The 19,476-nt window shown below is 49.1% G+C and overlaps 1 protein-coding gene across 1 annotated transcript in view; it reads left to right on the top strand.

Annotated features, from left to right (window-relative positions):
- The first annotated feature begins 2,898 nt into the window (after window positions 1-2,898).
- Window positions 2,899-19,476, top strand: part of RASSF2 (Ras association domain family member 2) — a 48,339-nt gene continuing 31,761 nt past the window's right edge. Inside the window, exons 1-2 of the mRNA XM_077805775.1 lie at window positions 2,899-3,006; window positions 17,735-17,840. Coding sequence (XP_077661901.1) covers window positions 17,782-17,840 — 59 coding nt within the window. The 5' untranslated portion in view covers window positions 2,899-3,006; window positions 17,735-17,781. The remainder of the gene's footprint in view (window positions 3,007-17,734; window positions 17,841-19,476) is intronic.

Below are 19,476 nucleotides of genomic sequence, written 5' to 3'. Positions count from 1 at the left end.
TGCCCCAAGTATTCCTGTTCTTTTTGCAAATACAGCCTAACACAGCTGCTACTTTGAAACAAAAGTAGGAACTGTTCACCACTGCACAAGATGGGGAAATGCAAATAGCCTTTTCCAATTGCATATAGAAAACTATGAACAATTGAAGAAAAAGACAGATGTATTGGAATCAGAGAGAGAGCCAACCAATCTGGCTTAGGGACATAAGGATATATTATATGAGCATTGAGAGGGCACAACTGAAGTCAGGGCTAGAAGACGGACAGACATATGGTAAGAGACAACACCTGGCTCGATGAGCTTACAAGCTACATAGGCAAGCCAGGTGTCTTTTTGTTTCAGAGTACGAGTGCCGCTATTCAACGGAGGGCATGTCATCACTAGCACCAGAGAAAAGGCGCTGCAGGGAAAGAAAGAGAGTTCTAATCCATCCACTTTAAGAAGTTCTTTCCTGTCCAGCAGAACAAGTTCGGGACACCAATGTTACACCAACACACAGGGGCACACAAAGCCCCACCACCCAACTATTGCGAGCAGCAGCTTGGAACAAAGAGTCAGTTTATTAAAGGGATTATATGATTGGTTTGCCTGTCATAGAAGGGGTCTGGACTCAAAGATTCAGGAAGCCCAGTCCAATGTTCTTTGATTCTATTCCCAGCTCGGCACCAACCTGGGCCAGTTACTTAGGCCAGAACTTAGACTCATAGACTTTAAGGTCAGAAGGGACCATTATGATCATCTAGTCTGACCTCCTGCACAAGGCAGGCCACAGAATCTCACCCACCTACTCCTGTAACAAACCCCTAACCTATGTCTGAGCGAGTGAAGGCCTATAATCATGGTTTAAAGACTTCAAGGTGCAGAGAATCCTCCAGCAAGTGACCCGTGCCCCACGCTGCGGAGGAAGACAAAAAAAACCCCAGAGCCTCTGCCAATCTGCCCTGGAGGAAAATTCCTTCCCAACTCCAAATATGGCAATCAGCTAAACCCTGAGCATGTGGGCAAGATGCACCAGCCAGATACCCAGGAAAGAATTGTCTGTAGTAACTCTCATCCCATCCCATCCCATCCCAGGCCATTGGGCATACCTACCGCTAATCGTCGAAGATCAATTAATTGCCAAAATTAGGCTATCCCATCATATCATCCCTTCCATAAACTTATCAAGCTTATTCTTGAAGCCAGATATGTCTTTTACCCCCACTGCTTCCCTTGGAAGGCTGTTCCAGAACTTAACCCCTCTGCTGGTTCGAAACCTTTGTCTAATTTCAAGTCTAAACTTCCTGATGGCCAGTTTATATCCATTTGTTCTTGTTTCATATCCATTTGTTCTTGTACACTTCTGGACACTTGCAAGGTGCTCAACACCTGGATAGATCAGACCACTCAGGGTATATTTAACCTGCACACGAAGCCCAGGCTCTGACTCGGGTTTGAGCCTAAGTGCCAATTCCATCCACACACACGTCAGCCTGAGTTGGGTCAACAAGCGCTCAGGACACAGGGTCCATGACCCTGCTGGAGGAGTGAGTCAGAGTCGGAGATTCCTGCACTGAGCCCAAGAGCTTGTGGTAGCACTAATGTGAATAATCTGGAGCAGTGGCTCGCAACCTTTCCAGACGGCTGTTCCCCTTTCAGGAGTCTGATTTGTCTTGCGTACCCCCAAGTTATCCCTCACTTAAAAATTACTTGCATCAAAATACAAAAGCGTCCCAGCACACCATTACTGAAAAATGGCTGACTTTCTCATGTTTACCATATAATTATGAAATAAATCCACTGGAATATAAATATTGTATTTTATTTCCGTGTACAGTATACAGAGCAGTACAAGCAAGTTATTGTCCGTAGAACATTTTAGTTTGTACTGACTTCACTAGGACTTTTCATGTAGCCTGTTGTAAAACTAAGCCAATACCTAGATGAGTTGATGTACCCCCTGGAAGACCTCTGAGTACCCCAGGGGAACATCTACCCCTGGTTGAGAACCACTGACCTAGAGACACGTCCAAGCTAGATGTAAGGACTCCCAGGATGGAGAATACATGTCCCTGGGCAATCTGCTCCCATAGTTAATTACCCACACGGTTCAAATATTCCACCTTATTCCCAGTTTGAAAACTCTTCAATTTCCAGTTTATGGAGCCTTCGACATGGATTAAAACTCTTGCTCGCTCATTCCAACCATGCGTCAAACATCAGATGGCCATGACACCTGGTCCCTACAGACCCTTACTGTGTTTGATCTGGGGTGAGACACAGCCCTGAGAGCCCCCAGCCGGGGGAGATCCTTTGGCCCAGATCCTCAAACATAGCCAGGGCCCGGGGCCTTTGTGACTCTCCACCCACGGTTTTCACAAAAGTTTTCTCTCTTTCCCATCACAGCCCCCCCCCCCCGCCGTCCCCAAATGATGTTCGTGCAGCTGGTGCCTCTCCCAACCCACCGTCCCTGTGCGCTGGGCTTTTTTCCAGGACACCCCCCCAGGCTCTATCCCCTTTGTCCTCCCAAGGTTTGCAATCCCAGCACCCCTCTGATGCTTGAGGTTTGCAATCCCTGCAGCCCGAGGTTTGCCATCCCAGCCTGTGGGAGGCTCTCCGAGCCAGCCAGCCACCCTCCTCCTCTGTCCGAGGCTGATGACACTCCAAACCCGGGCAGCTGCGGAAGCCGCTAACCAGCTGCGCATTGTCTGGGCGGGCCCCCAGGCTCCTCCTCCCTGCTCCCCACCGAGCCGGGGGGGGGGGCTGGAGACACCAATGAGGCTGCGGAACGGAGCCGCCCAGCCGCGGCTATTGGTGCGGGGGGGGGCTCCGACCCGCCGCGGGGCGCCGGGAGAAGGGGGAGCGAGGCCGAGAGAGGCGGGCGGGGTCTGCAGCCGCTGCGCCGCCTCCCCTCGGCCCGCGGGCGGCGGATGGAGGCGCGGGGTGGGCGCCCGGCGCGGGCACCGAGCCGGAGCAGCGGGGCGGCTGCCCAGCGGGGCGGCCGCTGATCGCCCGGCCCAGCGCACGGTAAGGGCCGGCCGCTGGCTCTGCAGCCCGGGCTGGGGCTGGGGCTGGGAGGTGGGTAACAAAGGCGGGCCCCTTGGCAGGGGAGCCCGGCCCCGCTCCCTGCTGGCGGGCTGCAGGCTGCGAAGTGGAGCGGCCGCCTGCGAGGCTGCTTCCCACGTGGCAAGAGGCGTCCGAGAGCCGGGGCCGGGCGCCGCGCTCGGCGCGGGAGCGGGGCGGGTGTCCTGGAGGCGGGTGCCCTGGCGCAGCGGATGGGGTGGGAGGCAGGATGCCTGGGTTCTGCTCCTGGCTCGGGGGGGTCTAGGGATGACAGCAGCAGGCTGGGAGAGCAAGCGGTCTGGGGTTCTCGTCCCAGCTCAGGGAAGAAGTGGGGTCCCGGGGTCAGGACAAGGAGTGGAGACCCCGGGGGAGTCTGCTCCAGCTTTGCCACTCGGTCTCTGCTCTGGAGCAAATTGCATCGTCGCGGTGTCCTTCTCCTGAGCCGTCAGCATGGGTGGTTGGGTAACTTCCCCCCTGCAGCCTGCTTTTATTGACAGACTCTAGTTCCCTTTGGACTCTGCTCTGTAGGCCAGGGCTGGGAGAAGGACGCTGAAAGAGGAAGAAACTGGTTCCTGGATTTGGAGAGTCTTGTTTTCAGTGGGCATCAAGCGACGCTGACATAAGAAGGGCCCCACTGGGTCAGACCAAAGGTCCGTCAAGCCCAGTATCCTGTCTGTGACAGTGGCCAATGGCAGGTGCCCCAAAGGGCATGAACAGACAGGTTATCATCAAGTGATCCATACCCTCTCACCCAATCTTCACTGAGCTGTTCGGTGTGTCAGACTTTCTGTTCTCAACCCTGATTTATGGGGAGGTCAGAGGCCCTGGAGGGAGATTAGGTCAGGAGCTATTCAGTGGGTGTGCGTGTACTGAACTAGTCAAGTACACTGTGTCAGTTTCCCTGGAGGAGGAAGAGAGGCAAGGGCTTATGGGTTTTCACTGATGTGCTCCTCCCAACCCATATGAATTTCAGCAATTGTTTGGGCAAACATTACTACGCTGTCGCTTTGAAAATAATAAAAACCTGCTACAATCGCAGTCTTTGAAAGCGGGAGACGGCAACGGTCTGGAAACTTTTTTTAAACGATAGAGGGATCTTTATTTGCCCAGGTGCTGTGTTTATGTGAAGTATGTTCCAAAGCCCCCTGAGCCCTGCAAACCTCCACTTTTCCCCTTCTGCCAGTAAATCAATTTTTGCAAGTTTGAGACTTGTGTGGGTAAGACAGACTCAGGTGCCTTAACAAAAGACGTGTGCACAAGCACAAAAACAGTAAAAAGTCATTAACTTAATAATTCATAGCTCTTTTTCAAGTCAGAAGGAGCCATTATGATAATTTAAAGCTCTTGGCTTCTGTAACGGATGCCTTAAATTTACTTGTCATGATAACATGGCTCAGAATAATTACCTGTGTAGTGAGACTGTTAACTAAGTGCTTACAGGGGGATTTCACCAGGTCATCTGCACCACTTAAAGATGTAAGAGATGCCCAGGCCTCATGCTGACCCCTTGGACAGGGCCGGCTTTCACCCAAATCGACCTGCGTGAGCTGGTTCTAATGCTCGGGAAAGATGCTGTGTGGGCTGGAGTCCTGTGTCGATTTCCAGAGCAGCTGCTGCCTGGGGAGAAGCATTACCTTGGGGCAAGGGGGTAGGACCTCAGCCAGTGCATCTCCATGCTGGCATGGTGACGTCTTGGTGAGAGGCTAGTTCAGTCTGTAGTCCTGGACCTCTGCTGAGATCTCTCCTGTGGGTGTAGCCCCGGGGAGGGGACTGGATCGAAACCCCCAGCTCATTTCCTGTCGGCCACAAAGAGCCATTTGATGGTAACTGTTTGTTTCTAGTCGGGCTGGGTTTGAACCAGTGACCTAGGGGTGAAGAGTTCAATAGACCCCATTGCTCTGACCCGTCCCACTTAATTTCTCTGCGTCTCATCTCGAGGCCTTCCTACCCTTTGCCTCTAACCTTGACCTGGCTTCTCTCCATTTCCCCTGAGCAGGACCCTTCCAGGCAATATCCACTTGGGAATAAGATCCACGGCCTCGGCAGGGCTTTTTAGTGCCCAGCGTCAGAACAGGTGGCATGCGTTCCCCTTTCCAGCCCCTTTGCAGGGCGCAGTACCCGGCTACCAGCAGGACAGTGGCTTTAGCCTTCTCCTGCTAAATTGGATACTGGGCTCCCGTTATAGGGCTTGCCCTGTGGGCTTGGGCCAGCAGTGCTTACAGCAGCCGGGCTAGAGGTACCGCCATTGCCTAGGGCATCCGTTCTCAAACTGTGGGTTGGGGTCTCCACGTGGGTCGCGACCCCTTTTTAATGCGGTTGCCAGGGCCGGCTTAGATTTGCTGGGGCCAGGGGCCAAAGCCTGAGGGCGTCAGATTACAGGCCCCCCTCTCTGAGGGGGAAGTGGGGCTTTGTTTGACATCCCCCAAACCCCCCAGCAGTGAGGCTCGGGCGGGCTCAGGCTTCGGTCCCCCCTTCTGGGGTCGTGAAGCAATTTCTGTTGTCAGAAGGGTGCAGTGAAGTTTGAGAACCCCTGGCCTAGGGCATGTGAGAATTGCTGGAGTGAGCACCTGTTTGTGAGTAAAGCAGCCTTAGTTAGGACAGGGATGGAGTGGGCTCCATGTGACCATTTATGTTGCATGGGCCTGAGACCATCTGGACAGATTGCCCTCACCGGGTTGTGGGTCATGGGGTAGGGAGGGAGTTGATACGTCTCAGGGTGGACTCAAAGCGCAGAAATATCTGTTGAACGGGGCGTGTGTGGGGATTCACACTCAGGCAGCTTTTAGCGGTGGCGACGTTGTTCTTCCACCCGAAGCTGCTATGCACGCATCTTTCAGACATACCTGGCTCTCTCCGAAGAGCAGAGCGATATCCTCATAGCCAAGGGAGTTTGCTCTGCACGGTTAGCTGGTGGGAACCGGTGCTGAATGTCCCAGCTTTGAGCCCCACCGATGACCCACAATGATGGCTCCTTTTTCAGACCCAACAGCTTTAGGAAGTCAGTCCAGGGCTTCCGACGGTGCTTTGACGCTCTTTCCTGACTCTTAACATCCTGCTTTCCGGCCTCAGGGTGGCCTCTGATGTTTCTGGCTGTTTGCAGACGCAGGAGCACGACCTTGGGGTCAGTTTCACTTAGTTTGTGTTTGGAGGGTGTTCTGCGTAGTCATTAGGGGATAGGAACTTTCATTTTAAATCAAAGCTTCGATCTGCACGTGGAAGAGTGCGCCGTTTCTGCCCCTAGGAATCGCTCTGAGCCAGCTCTCCCTGCCCGTCAATTAGCATAACTGCACTGGTGCTATGCCCTAAGTGTACGGAGCAGGTGCCAGGTTAGCAAACTACAGCAGTAGGGCGGATTACACCAGTTCCTGGCCACTCGTGAGAGCTGTTCCTGCCACAAGGCCTCAGGTTCTACAGGACGGGATGAAAACCCCCCCAGCTCTCCAGAGAAACTTCACTTCTCGCTGTTGCTCAAGGTTTCTGTCAGGTTCTGGGCTAACTCCCGGAAGCGTCCCCCTGTCATCGCAGCCTTGTCTGTCGTCACTGTTGCAACGGCATAGGGTGCCCTCCAGATGGGCAGGCTCAGCAAGAAGCTTACAGGCCCAGCTTTGTTGGAGACTGGAGCACGTGTGTGTTGTGTCACCCTCCCCGGGCACCCCGGTGCTGTGAGCGGGGAGGGTGTCGGGCTGAATCCGAACGCTGCTGTCTGGGAGCACGGGCTGCTGGAGAGTATTTCCTTCCACTGTTTGCTAGCACACCGGGATGAGTCAAGTGGCCGGGAAGGAACCCGGCAGTCTAGGTTTTGGTGGGGTGGCTGCAGCAGTGGCTTTGCAGAGCAGATGGGTTTGTCAGGACCAGGGAAAAACGGTCTGAAAAAGATATTTTTAGGGTAGATTGCATTTTGGTACAGTCAGCCCTGAAAGTGACTTTAGAAACGGATAATGTTGAATGACAAGCCTGCTAAATCCTGATATTCCTAACCTTCTGTGGGTGCGGGAGGCATCGAGTTTTCTAATTGGTTCAGGAAACCTCCTATAATTTCATACTTCTGTGTAGCCCCCTTCCACGAAAGCTTTGAAAGGACGTTGCAAAAAGTAAGGGATTCTTCTTGTGTGCATGCGGGCCAAAGAGTAATTAAATATGCTCCATTTTTAATGGTTGGGTAAACTGAGGCACGGTGCAGTTACCTGACTTTGCACAAGGTCACGGAGAGACCTGCTGGCACCGCTGATGGTAGAACACTGGCAGCTGAAGCTGGTAAAGTTCAAACTGGACAAAAGATTCGCGTCTTTCACTGGGAGGGTTAGCCGCTGGAATGGCTTAACAAGCAGTGTAACGAATGCTCTCTCTCGGACTCTTTAAATGAAGTTCTGCTCTAGTTCAACCCTGACGTACACGGTTTACTGCAGCAGTCGCTGAGGGAAATTCTGCAGTTTGTGTGGTCTCAGAGGTCAGACTAGATCGTAACGGTCCCTTCAAGCTTTAAAATCTATTTATCTATGCAGCCCAGGAGTTCTGACTCTGTCCTGTGCACTAGCCACTACATCCTGCTCCGTCCACAAACTTGTTGATCTCAGCCATCCCCTTGCCTGAGGTGGCCATCTACGAGACCAGGGAGAGGAGGTTGGCCGACGGGGTCTCCTGTGACTGTGGGGCCTATTTCTCCGCTCACGCATCCGGGCGGAGTTCCTTTGAGTGGCGTCCGTTGGCTCCCTTGACACCTTCGAGGAGCAGTGGGCGCTCTCTGGGGTTCTCTGCTCGCTGTCCCCCTCAGGTTCCCTTCGTTTAGCCCTGTGACCTCACTCCCGTCCCTGTTCTATCTTTCGTTGTCCCCCGTACTCACTTGGAATCCCAGACCTGTGGATACTCCCCTGAGGCTGGGGGGAGGCCCTTTAGTAATGGGTGGTCGGATCAGTCGGCTCAGAGGCATCTTGTTGAGCCGGCGTTTATGAAAATAAAGCAATTGTTGCAGGTAATGCAATTCTACCGATATGTATTGCTTGGTAAGGACAGCCTCGGGGATTCCTTGATCAGCTGGAGGTTTCTTGTTAGCAGCGTCTGCTCAGAGCTTTAAGTATCAGATCTGACTCCCTTTTAATAACCCAGACTCACGGTATCTCTTGCTGCACCAGTCTTCATCGGTTCCTGTGTCTCCTTTGTCCCATCTACTCCTGCACCATACAGGTTTTCTTTATACCTGCGAGTAAGGGCACGTCGTGTGCAACAGCGTGAAAGTGACCCCTGCTTGTGTCCTCTTTGCACACTTCAGTTGCTCGTTCAGAACGCTCCGTCCGGGTGGCCTGTCAAACGGCGTTAAAGGGAGACGAGCAGAAAGGCCGTTTGGCCTGATGATGCAGCAGCCGGAGAGTGGTGGAGCAAATCGTGCTCAGGGCTTCGAGCATTCTCTCTGGCCATTGGGACTAAAGTCAGGTTTAACATCTGGGGGGTGTGTGTGTGTGGAACCCTAGACTGGACTGTAAGCGCCTCGTGTAGTAATTATATAGCATAAGGGGAGGGGGGCATTCTTAACATGGGCCTTTTGGTGCTACTATGATCAATGTTGTTAATAAAATCCTCCTTTAGGAGGCTGTATTCCTCATTGGCAGAGGGATTGACTCCTTGCCTTATGAGGTTTCTTCCTTAAGCTTCTGTGATCCTAAAATCTCGATAAGATAGAAAATCATCCGATTACTTCCCCCCACTCCACTCTCTGTGAGACCTACAGCGACATTCATTTCTATTGCTTTTGTTTTAATTCCCCAAATGCCACTGTAGTTACTGGTTTCAGAGGGGTAGCCGTGTTAGTTTGTATCAGCAAAAACAACGAGGAGTCCTTGTGGCACCTTAGACGCTAACAAATTTATTTGGGCACAAGCTAGAACCCACTTCATCGGATGCATGGAGTGGAAAATACAATAGATCTTTTCATATATGCCTGCTACTGAATTTTCCATGCCATGCATCCGATGAAGTGGGTTTTAGCTTATGCCCAAATAAATTTGTTAACTTCTAAGGTGCCACAAGGACTCCTCGTTGTTTTTACTGTAGTTGCTATGGGCTTGCGCCACAAAAGGATTTATCATTCCCAAGTGCCACTTCAGTTCCTCGGCCACAAGGTGAGACAATACTCCTGACCAGGTCTAAATAAGAGCCTTGTTGCTGCACCTCTTGAGGGTTGTTTTGTGCATTGACTTGTCGTGCTTGTCAGGTATTGATCTTGTTTATATTGAGCTGCTCGGACCATCTCTCCGGGGCAGAGAGTGGAAAAGCTCTCCTGTTTGCATTGTGGATGCTGGACGTACTGGCTCACTTCTGTGGGTGAGCTCTGGTGCTGATAATTTTTAAAAGGAGATCAAACTACCCCTACGCATTAAGGAAAGTAAGCCTTGCCTTGGGTGTGAGGCTGTCAGCGTCAGACTGCCGGGCCCCTTTCTAGAAACCCTGCATGAGGAACCGTGAATCTGCACAGCAGACCCAAAAAAGGAAGAACTGGCAGCTCTTCATCTCGCTTAGGAAATGGAGATGGTGACAGAGATGAGGGTGTCAGAGAAGGCTTAAGCAGCTTGTCGCTTCAGATCTAGCAGCCAGGCGATAAACAGGAAGTTGGAGCTCAATCAGAAGCAAATCTTCCAACTGAGAAACTGAAGACACCCTGCCACGGCTGCTGCACCAGCTTGAAGTTGTTTTCACAGAGGGGGGGCTCTTCCCGTGCATTTTGAATCATAAGGCAGGCGAAATACACAAGCGTAAGCCCATTCACCTTCTAGAAATTCATTCATAATGTAACTTTTTCAAGGGAAACCAGAGGTTTGGGCTCTCCCTCTCCCATTGTAGATAAATAAGCACCATGTGGCTCAGCTTGGGGACCTTAATAACTAAGCATGTCTGCAATTAAGATCTCCACAAACTTTTTGCAAGAACAGTTTTTTTTGTGAGGGTGTCCTGGGCCTTAATTTCTCCTCCTTTACCCTGATGGCTGCACTCCACCCCAGAGAGAGCTGCATTTTATTATTGCTCTTTTACGGATTGCTTCAAACCTTTAAACTTACAACGACAGTAGCCACCTGGTGCTCCCGGCACCTAGTGCCTAAATTAAAACTAGCAACATGAGCATAAACAAAGGACTATGCATAAATATATCCACTGCCCCCTATCCTCCTTAACACAGACAGCGGTGTGTGCGTGAGGGGGTGTACAGCGGGTCAGGAATGCGAATCAATCTGGACTCCACTGGACCAAGATAGGTAGTTCCAAAATCAAAGACGTTCCCTTTCACAAGTGCTGGCTTGAAGTGGTTTCCATTATGTACAGGGTTTACAGCGTGGTCCAGTGGCTCTCGGCACCCCCACTATACAAATTGTTTCAGCACCCCTGCTCCAGTTAATGTTGAGGTTGTTCCAGCTTGAGAGCCTTTGCTGATTTCAGCAGTGGCCGTGTGTTTGAAGGGTGCTGTATAAACTGCTCCAAGAGGTGCCCCCGGCACTTCTTGGCTTAGGCATGCGACTGCTAAGGAGCTTCAAGGATGCCCTTCAGGTAGGCTTAGAAAGATTAGATTTTAATCGTAAACGTTGACATCACTGTGCACACACAAGCCGACACACAGGTATTTCCATCGATTATAATCAACGTTTGCAGATAGGCCGAGGAAGGAAAACGCTGCTTGAGAACTTAGCTGCATTTGATTTGAGGATATGTACTTTCTACGTTTTGATGTGATGTTGACTGTCTGTGTTTTCATGCTTTATATAAAGCTTTAACTTTTTGAATCTCAGTGGCTACTGTCATGCAGTCTGTGAAAATTTAAATCGATGCAAATCTTAAAAGCCTGAAACCCCTAATTTTGCATAACTCTGAGAATTTAAATCGGGGGGAAATGCTTGAAAATAAATATTGTGTGTCAAAATGACAATAACGTAGAAATCAAATTCTGCCAAGCCTATCTGTGGGTGTATTGAGACAAATAGACAGCTAAGGGGTGTAAATGCATAGAGGCAAATTCCCTGGCTGAAGCAAATTGTCAGTGCTGCATTGGTTAGTTCAAGGTTAAAAACCTCTAAGTTCCCCAGTGTTTTTATAAAGTACTGAGGGCCAGCAGGTTGGTTATGTCCATAGAACAGAAACTTCAGTCTGGTTGCTTCTTTGCCACTGTTTGATGCAGCCAGTGCTTATCTCTAGCCTTTGGGTCACTGTGTGTTTTGAGATGGCCAGGGACTCTGCTAAGAGCCCTAAAGGAAAACACCCGTGCTGCCCATCTGTGTGCGACTCGGGCAACGTTTTTGCATGAGACAAGTAACTGTGTAACTTCTTCTTCCTCTGTGTGGTAATTACTTGGTGGTAACTTCCCCAACGGTTTCTAACTTTTGATGTTGTTTCAGAATACACCAGTCACGTAGCCACGTGTTTCGTTAACAGTCCCCTCTGAGGAAGGGAGACGGGTGGGTGTAAAGGCTTCTTGGTGGAGCTCTCTGTAGCAGAAGGTAATTATTCCAGTAGCCTCTAGGCCCCAACCTAGATTTGGGTCCTGTAGCGCTAGGCTCTACATGGACACTTAATAAGAGACAGTCCCTGCACCGAAGAAGCGTGGGGTGCGAATTTTCAAAAGTGCCTAAGGGAGTTAGGTGCCTAAGAAAAAAATCTCCCCTTCAGAATTTAGATAGAGCAGATGGACAAAAGGTGGAAGAAAGGAAGTACTCTCGTTGTCTGAGGCCCACGGAGAGGAAGCGACTTGCCCAAGGTCACCCAACAAGTCTGGCGGAGGTGGGAATTGAATCCAGATCCCGTCAGCACCAGGTCAGGGTCTTAATTACATGAACACGGTCCTTTCCTCTCAAAATAATCAAGAGACTCCATCCTCGGGAAAGGTCAAATTGAGGTAGTACAAGGTGGCTGGAGGCTTGCCCAGGCCAGATGTCTTGTTGAAAGGTTGGTCTTGAGCCACACAGCTGCGAATCTCGGTTGTGTGTATTGGCTACAGCGTCAGTCTGTGCGTCTCAGATGCAGCCTTGTCGCCCCTTCCCTGCTTGCCTATCAGTCACCCATCCATCCGTCCCTGCTGTCTTTGTAATTGCAATTGCTCCTGTCTGAGAGATGGATGGATCCCACCCCTCCCCTCGAGCAATGCCTTCTCTGCTCTGTTCCTCCCTTCTGAACTCGCATTTGAATAAGACATAATTTCCTCATTTACGGGTCTCTGAGGGATTTTTCGCCCATCCTGGTTTCAGCTTGGCCTACGGACGCTCATCTGTTCTGTTCGGATATCTATGCCGTCCGTCTGGCCCCATTACTCATATCGCCCTCTTGCTCTGTCTTCAATTTTTGCTTTCGCAAGGAGGGCACAAGGAGCTGGTCGCTGGTTCTCTACCCACGCTTCTGCTGAGCATCCAGGGTGAACTGGGTGTATAAGTGCATTGCAAGATCTGTCCTGTGAGTATGTTGTTTGTTTCTATAGCCGTAATTCTGTCCGCTGTGACAGGATCGGGCCAGATGGCTACTGGAGAGTAATTGAGAGTAATAGAAGGCAGATATATTAGCCCCAGGCTAAGTAGGTCCCTTTTCCCTGGGTAAGGTAACAGGGAAGGTTCCAGAACAATCAGGAACCTTCTGGAGACAATTAAGACAGGCTGATTAGAACACCTGCAGCCAATCAAGAAGCTGCTAGAATCAATTAAGGAAGGCTAATCAGGCACCTGGGTTTTAAAAAGGAGCTCACTTCAGTTTGTGGTGTGCATGTGAGGAGTTGGGAGTAAGAGGCACTAGGAGCTGAGAGCGAGAACACGGACTGTTGGAGGACTGAGGAGTACAAGCATTATCAGACACCACGAGGAAGGTCCTACGGTGAGGATAAAGAAGGGGTTGGGAGGAGGCCATGGGGAAGTAGCCCAGGGAGTTGTAGCTGTCACACAGCTGTTCCAGGAGGCACTCTGGATAGCTGCATTCCACAGGGCCCTGGGCTGGAACCCAGAGTAGAGGGCGGACCCGGGTTCCCCCCAGATCCTCCCAACTCCTGTCAGATGCAGGAGGAGTCGACCTGGACTGTGGGTTCAGAAAAACAGCCAAGCTGAGGGCTGCCGTGAAGCTCCAAGGCGAGCAAATCCTCCAATAAGCGCAAGACCCACCGAGGTAGAGGAGAAACTTTGTCACACCACTTAATATCTTACGATTTCATATCACTCTTCATTCAGAAATTATGGTGTAAAGGTCAGTGTTGTCCCTATTTTACTGATGGGGGAGGAGAAGAGAGAGAAGGAGGGGAGGGAAAAGGTCCAAGTTAGTGGATCATCTCTGCAGATATCCGTCTGTGGGCGATGGTCTCTGGCGAGCTGGCTGGAAAGGAGGCTCTCTTCCTCCTTTCCAGCTGTTGAGATAGATGTCCAGGCTGGTCTCTGAGAACATCTGTTAGTGGTGAAGAGCCTAGTTGCCTCTCCTAGAAACTGTTACGTGATGCACAGTGGGCGGGGAATTGGTCCACAAGAGAATCTCTCTGTTAGGATGCGGACTGCACTGTGCAATGTGACGCTTTTCATCTGAGGATCTCTTTACAAGCACTGAACTTTTCCACACTCGCATGAGGTAGAGAAGTGCTGTTCTTCACTTCTGCTGCTGATAAACCAGGATTTTTCCTTTTGTAAGTTTCCATTGTTTACCTCCTAGGCGGTGAATACCATTGAGATCTATTGTCATATTAATTAGTCAGATGACACAGGCACATTTCTGCCGATCAAAATGAGCATGTATGTGGAACCCATCTTGTCAGGGTTCCCTCCCCACTCTGGACTCTAAGGTATAGACGTGGGGACCTGCATGAAAGACCCCCTAAGCTTATTTCTACCAGCTTAGGTTAAAAACTTCCCCAAGGCACAAATTCTCCCTTGTACCTTGGGTTTAAGTAACGCTGCCACCACCAAGTGATTTAACAAAGAACCAGGGAAAAGGACCACTTGGGGTTCCTCTTCCCCCAACAGTCCCCCCCAAGCCCTTACACCCCCTGTCCTGGGGAGACTTGAGAATAATATCCGAACCAATTGGTCTGGGTCTTGGAATAATGGAAACATCAGTCAGGTTCTTAAAAGAAGGATTTTATTTAAAGAAAAGATAAAAGAATCACCTCTGTAAAATCAGGATGGCAAATACTTTTACATGGTAATCTGATTCAAAACAGAGAATTCCCCTCTAGGCAAAACTTTAAAGTTACAAAAAACCAGGATAAACTTCCCTCTAGCAAAGGGAAAATTCACAAGTTGAAAACAAAAGGTAATCTAACACGCCTTGCCTTATTTACTTACTCTTTTTGTAATATCAGAGACTTGTACAGGATGGTTTATAGGAGAAGGAGTTTTTTTTACCTGACGCTTCTCTGCTTTCCCCAGAGAACACCCCAACAAAGCCTTGCCCCCCCACACCAAGATTTGAATGTATCTTCTTTCCCCATTGGCCCCTTTGGTGGGGGGCCAACCAGGTTATTTGAGCTTTTTAACCCCTTGCAGGTAAGGAGGAATTCTAGGCTACCCTTCTCTGTATCGTACTGGGGGGAGGGATAGCTCACTGGTTTGAGCATTGGCCTGCTAAACCCAGGGTTGTGAGTTCAATCTTTGAGGGGGCCATTTAGGGATCTGGGGCAAAAATTGGGGATCGGTCCTGCTTTGAGCAGGGGGTTGGACTAGATGACCTCCTGAGGTCCCTTCGAAGCCTGATATTCTATGATTCTATGACCCCTCTAAAATGAGGAGAGGAATGATACAAGACCCGGAGACCACAACACGGATACTAAACCATTGAGAGGCAGCGTCTGGACTTGGAGTTAGGGGACTTGGTTCTAGTCCCAGCTTTGCCACTAATCTCTTGTGTGACCTTGGGCAAGTTGCGTCTCTCCGTGCCTCAGTTTCCCCTCCCAATGGGACCTCGCCTACAGCTGTGACTTGTAGGGCGATGTCAGTACAAATAATAATAATTGTCCTGAGTTCATAACGTGGCAATCTAAACGTGGCTCGTGTTTGCCTGACCAGTAACACGCATCTGGTCAATATTAATGTTTGTTAGAGCCTCCAATTAAAAAAAAAAAGAGAGTATTTCCTTCCCATTTTTCCAAGTGAACATTGCCTGCCTCTCCCCAGTCCGTTCACGGCCTAGCCCAACTATTTCAGCCTTGCTGGGGTGGTTGTCAAACTCGGTAGCATAAGCTAGGAAATGAAGAGCCGAGTCAGTCTTTCCGTCATTAGTTGCGTTATTATTTTGCGTTTCTGTTCTCCTTTTTTAGGACAATGCACTGTGGACAGAGTTGTTAGCTGTAGCTTTGAATTTCCTGCCCTTTGTCTGCTTGTGTCTCACGCTTGCTGTTGCCGGGTTTAAATACAGGCTTTTGTGTTTGGGCCGCTGCTGGATTTAGAAGCATGGAGTGGAGCATAACTGCTGTTTTTGTCAGGGTTGCGCCAATGTGGGGCGGGAGAGGGTATCCTAACTGTGGCCCAGGAGAACTGAGAACAGGGACTCCTGACCCAGTCACTGGCTGCCATGTGACTGCAGGCAAGTCACTTCATTGTGCCTTCATTTCCCTGTCTGTAAAATATCCACCTCCTTGAGGTATTAAGCGAACTAACTTCTTTGTGTGAAGGGCTTTGAGGTCCCGGAGCGACTTCCCTGTGCAGTAGTGGTGTGAAGTACACTCCAGACCCTTTTATAATGACAGGTTTCAGAGTAGCAGCCTGCTACCACCGCGTGGATCTGCCGTCGACCTCAGTGTGATACTGAGCTACAAGACTGGACCCTGAAACTTTAACTTAACATGTATGCTGTTCTCTTCAAGCCAAAGAGAAGGACTGAGCAATTTCCTTAGGAAAGAATCACAATAATACCTGGATCTCAGAGTGCTTCTCATCCGCAGAGTTCAAAGCACTTTACAAAGGAGGTCAATAACAGTATTGCCATTGTACATTGCAAGTGCGTGTATAGTGTATAAAGTGGTGGCTATTTTTGGCATGAAATCTCCTATTTAAGTATATATCACAGCAGTGTCATTTGATTTGTGCTGGGGTAGCACCTAGAGGTCTCAAACAGGCATCAGGGTCCCCTTTTACTAGACACTTCACAAACACAGATTGAAGAAACATGCCCTGAAAAGTGTACATCTTTCAAAGTAATGCAGTGTTTTCTAATTATCTGTTATAAGTAATCGAAGTGAGAGTTTAAGTAAAAATTTTAAAAGCACCCAAGTGAGCTAAGAGCCTTGGTTATGTTTTCCAAAGTGCCTAAAGCACTTGGGAGTCTTGGAAAACTTTACCCAAAATCTCATTTTAGTAATGCTTCGTAGCTCCCAATAAGTAAATAAAAACTGACAATTTCATGTGGGGACACTTCAAAGGTAAACCGTGGCTGACTTTTGTTGCATGTGTGCATGAGATTGTTTTGGGTTTTTTTGGCAAGTATCTGTCTCCACATCTAAACCCATGGAATTGCAATAAATAAATAAATCTGTGGACCTCAGTGTAAACAATCAATTTTGGTGGCAAGGCCATTCTGCATTTGAAAGTTTATAAAATGTAGGTTTTTTTTGGTTTTTTTTTGTTTTTTTTTTTAAGGGGAGTGAAATCAGGCTGAAAACACAACTGGTTTGTTTTTTCCAAGTGTATTTGGGGGAAACCAGGCTGTTCTTTGTGTGTGAAATGGGTTGTTCCCTCGCAACTGAAACGAAAGGCAGGACCCAGAATGTTCGGGTGGTCGAGTGTTTCATGTGAAATATTCACAACAGGTCGACTGAAGCCCCAGCTGATCAAAGACAGTGTTACTGTCCACTAGGGAATTCAAACAAGCTTCTCCTTATTTATTGATCAAGGCAGGTTCAAGTATGATGGCAGGGGATATTTGGTGTCGATACATAGGGGGGGAAATGCATGTCACCTCGGGCTGCTGGTGATTGGTCAAAGGAGAGTCTTGTGTTCAGGCCAACTGTCCTTGTATTTGTTTTTTAAGACCGTTATTTATGATTTTCCCTCCTGGATTCAACCAAAACACCTCTCCTGATCCAGTGGAGTTGAACTTTTTCTTCCTATCTGTAGAATCCAAGGTTGCATTGCACTAGACTCCCTTTAGAAACACCACTGAACTGGATGGTGGTTTCCGTGTCTGTCGCAGCCATTCTCAAAACAGCAGAGGGTATTGTAAGTTGCATCCTGATGATGATGAGTGGTAGGATGGAGGGGAACCTTATTGTGAGCAGGGTCGGGTGAGAACTGACCCAAACTGGAATCTGATCTGAACGATAAATAGTTCTCCTTCCCTCCACCCCGGTCCCATTTGCACCAGTTGTTCCCACTGTCTCCCCATCTGTAAAACAGGTATAATACCTGCCTCACGGGCTCAATACCTTCCTATCTAGGTGGAAGGGTGCAATAGAAATGCAAAGTATTCTATTAATTGTGTCTCCCAGGGTCGGCTTACTATGGTGCACTTGCAACGATTCTCTTTACTTTCCCCTCACCTGACTTTTCACACTTCCGCTTTTAAGTCCATCATTTGAATTGTAACTTTCTATTTTGCTGTCTGCACCGTGGACTGATGTGGCTGACAGATGGATCCAAAGCTCTGAAGTCAGTGGAAAAACTCCCACTGAGTCAGGTGGGCTTTGGAGCTGCCCCAATCTGCACATATTAAGATGGAAATGATACTGTGATTAATGCAAATTTCTCTTGTATCCTCCCCCCAGCCCCCTACAATTCAGGTCTCTGCTCCTAATGAAAGAAGATCGTGAGGATGGATTACTGCAGCCAGTCATCCGTAGTCCCCTGTGGAAAAGACAAATACATTTCAAAGTAAGATTGCAACCAGAGTTTAACGCAGAAATATTTTTGGTATTATGAGCCGGTGATTTATTTATGAAAGGCCCTGGTGACTGGTGTAGGAGGGGCAGATGCAGACACACAAAGATCTTAAAGCTGTGGACGGAGGTGGAGGGGGAGGTGATCTCGCTAGCAATTGATAATGCAAAGCATGGAAAAATCCACAGAGGAGCCTTGGGGGGGAATAGTAACATTCCATGGCTGAGAAATCATTGAATGGTTTGCAGCCAAGGAGAAAAGAGTTTAGGAGATCAAGATGGAAAGATGCCAGTTACTACCCAAGCCCCCTAGATAGGAACAAGCTATAACGACATCTCAGTAGAATGACGTTGGTAAGAAAAAGAAAAAATCACACCCCTAACTGAAATAGTTACACTGGAACAAAACTTGTGTAGACCAGGCCCCAATCTCTTCATGTGCCTTAGATTGAGGCGCCCCAAATCACTGGACATGTTTTTTGGGAAAATTTTGGCTGTAGTCTGTCTATCTCTGCCTCAGTTTTCCCATCTGTAAAATAGGAATGGTGATAATTTTGTATATTTATAAAAATATTGCTCGAGCATGCAGGGGTGTAACCAGGAAGGCCAAAGCACAATTGGAGTTGCAGCTAGCAAGGGATGTGAAGGGGAACAAGAAAGGTTTCTACAGGTATGTTAGCCACAAGAAGGTGGTCAGGGAAAGTGTGGGACCCTTACTGAATACAGGAGGCAACCTAGTGACAGATTGGGGGTAGGGAAGCACTGGAATGGGTCACCTAGGGAGGTGGTGGAATCTCCATCCTTAGAGGTTTTTAAGGCCCAGCTTGACAAAGCCTTGGCTGGGATGATTTAGTTGGGGTTGATCCTGCTTTGAGCAGAGGGTTGGACGAGATGACCTCCTGAGGTCTCTTCCAGCCCTGATCTTCTGTGATTCTATGATTCTAATTCCCCCGCCTTTGCAGAGTTTGACCCCTCAGAATCTGAAGTGCTGTGCAAATGCTAGGTGTCCTTCCTATGGTATCTTAATAGAAATGGTATCTGGGTGACACCTAATAGTCCAGTGACTGGTGATTCATGAGATGCCTGGTTGGATGGATCAGATATTTAGTGACCTTTGCATGGGAACAATGTTATTCCCAGGCCTCTAGAGGTCAGGAAAATACTGTACCTGCTGCACTCCGGGCCAGACTGACGAATGCACTTTGGCTGCTTTGCATTGTCAGAGTCATACAGAGCTGCCAAAGCTCTGCTGGAGGATAAGGCCCTCGGGCCCTGATCCTTAAACCTATTTATGTTCCTAACCTCCATTGAAATCAATGGGACTTAGGTGGCTAAACACCTTTGAGGATCTGGAGCTGTGTACCTATGCTGGGTCTCTCTTTTCCCTCCCATTCAGTCTCTACAACTGTGGTGCTATTTAAACTCTAAGATGGGGGCCTAGCGCAGTGAGTAGACGTCGGAAATGTGTTGTGATGGGGGCTGTTTTATTATTTTGACAATAACGAAGTACAAAGTCAAGTGACTGTGTGTTCCCTAAGCTGCTTGTCTTGCAGCCTTGAAGTCTGCTTCATCAAGGTCGGTCTGTCTGAGTTTTTTGTTGGTTTTCTGATCATTGGACGAAAGGCCTCTTG

Source organism: Eretmochelys imbricata, chromosome 26, assembly GCF_965152235.1.
Source record: "Eretmochelys imbricata isolate rEreImb1 chromosome 26, rEreImb1.hap1, whole genome shotgun sequence".
NCBI classification, from domain to species: Eukaryota; Metazoa; Chordata; order Testudines; family Cheloniidae; genus Eretmochelys; species Eretmochelys imbricata.
The sequence above is the reverse complement of the archived record's forward strand: the minus strand, read 5'-3'. Positions and strand labels throughout refer to the sequence as shown.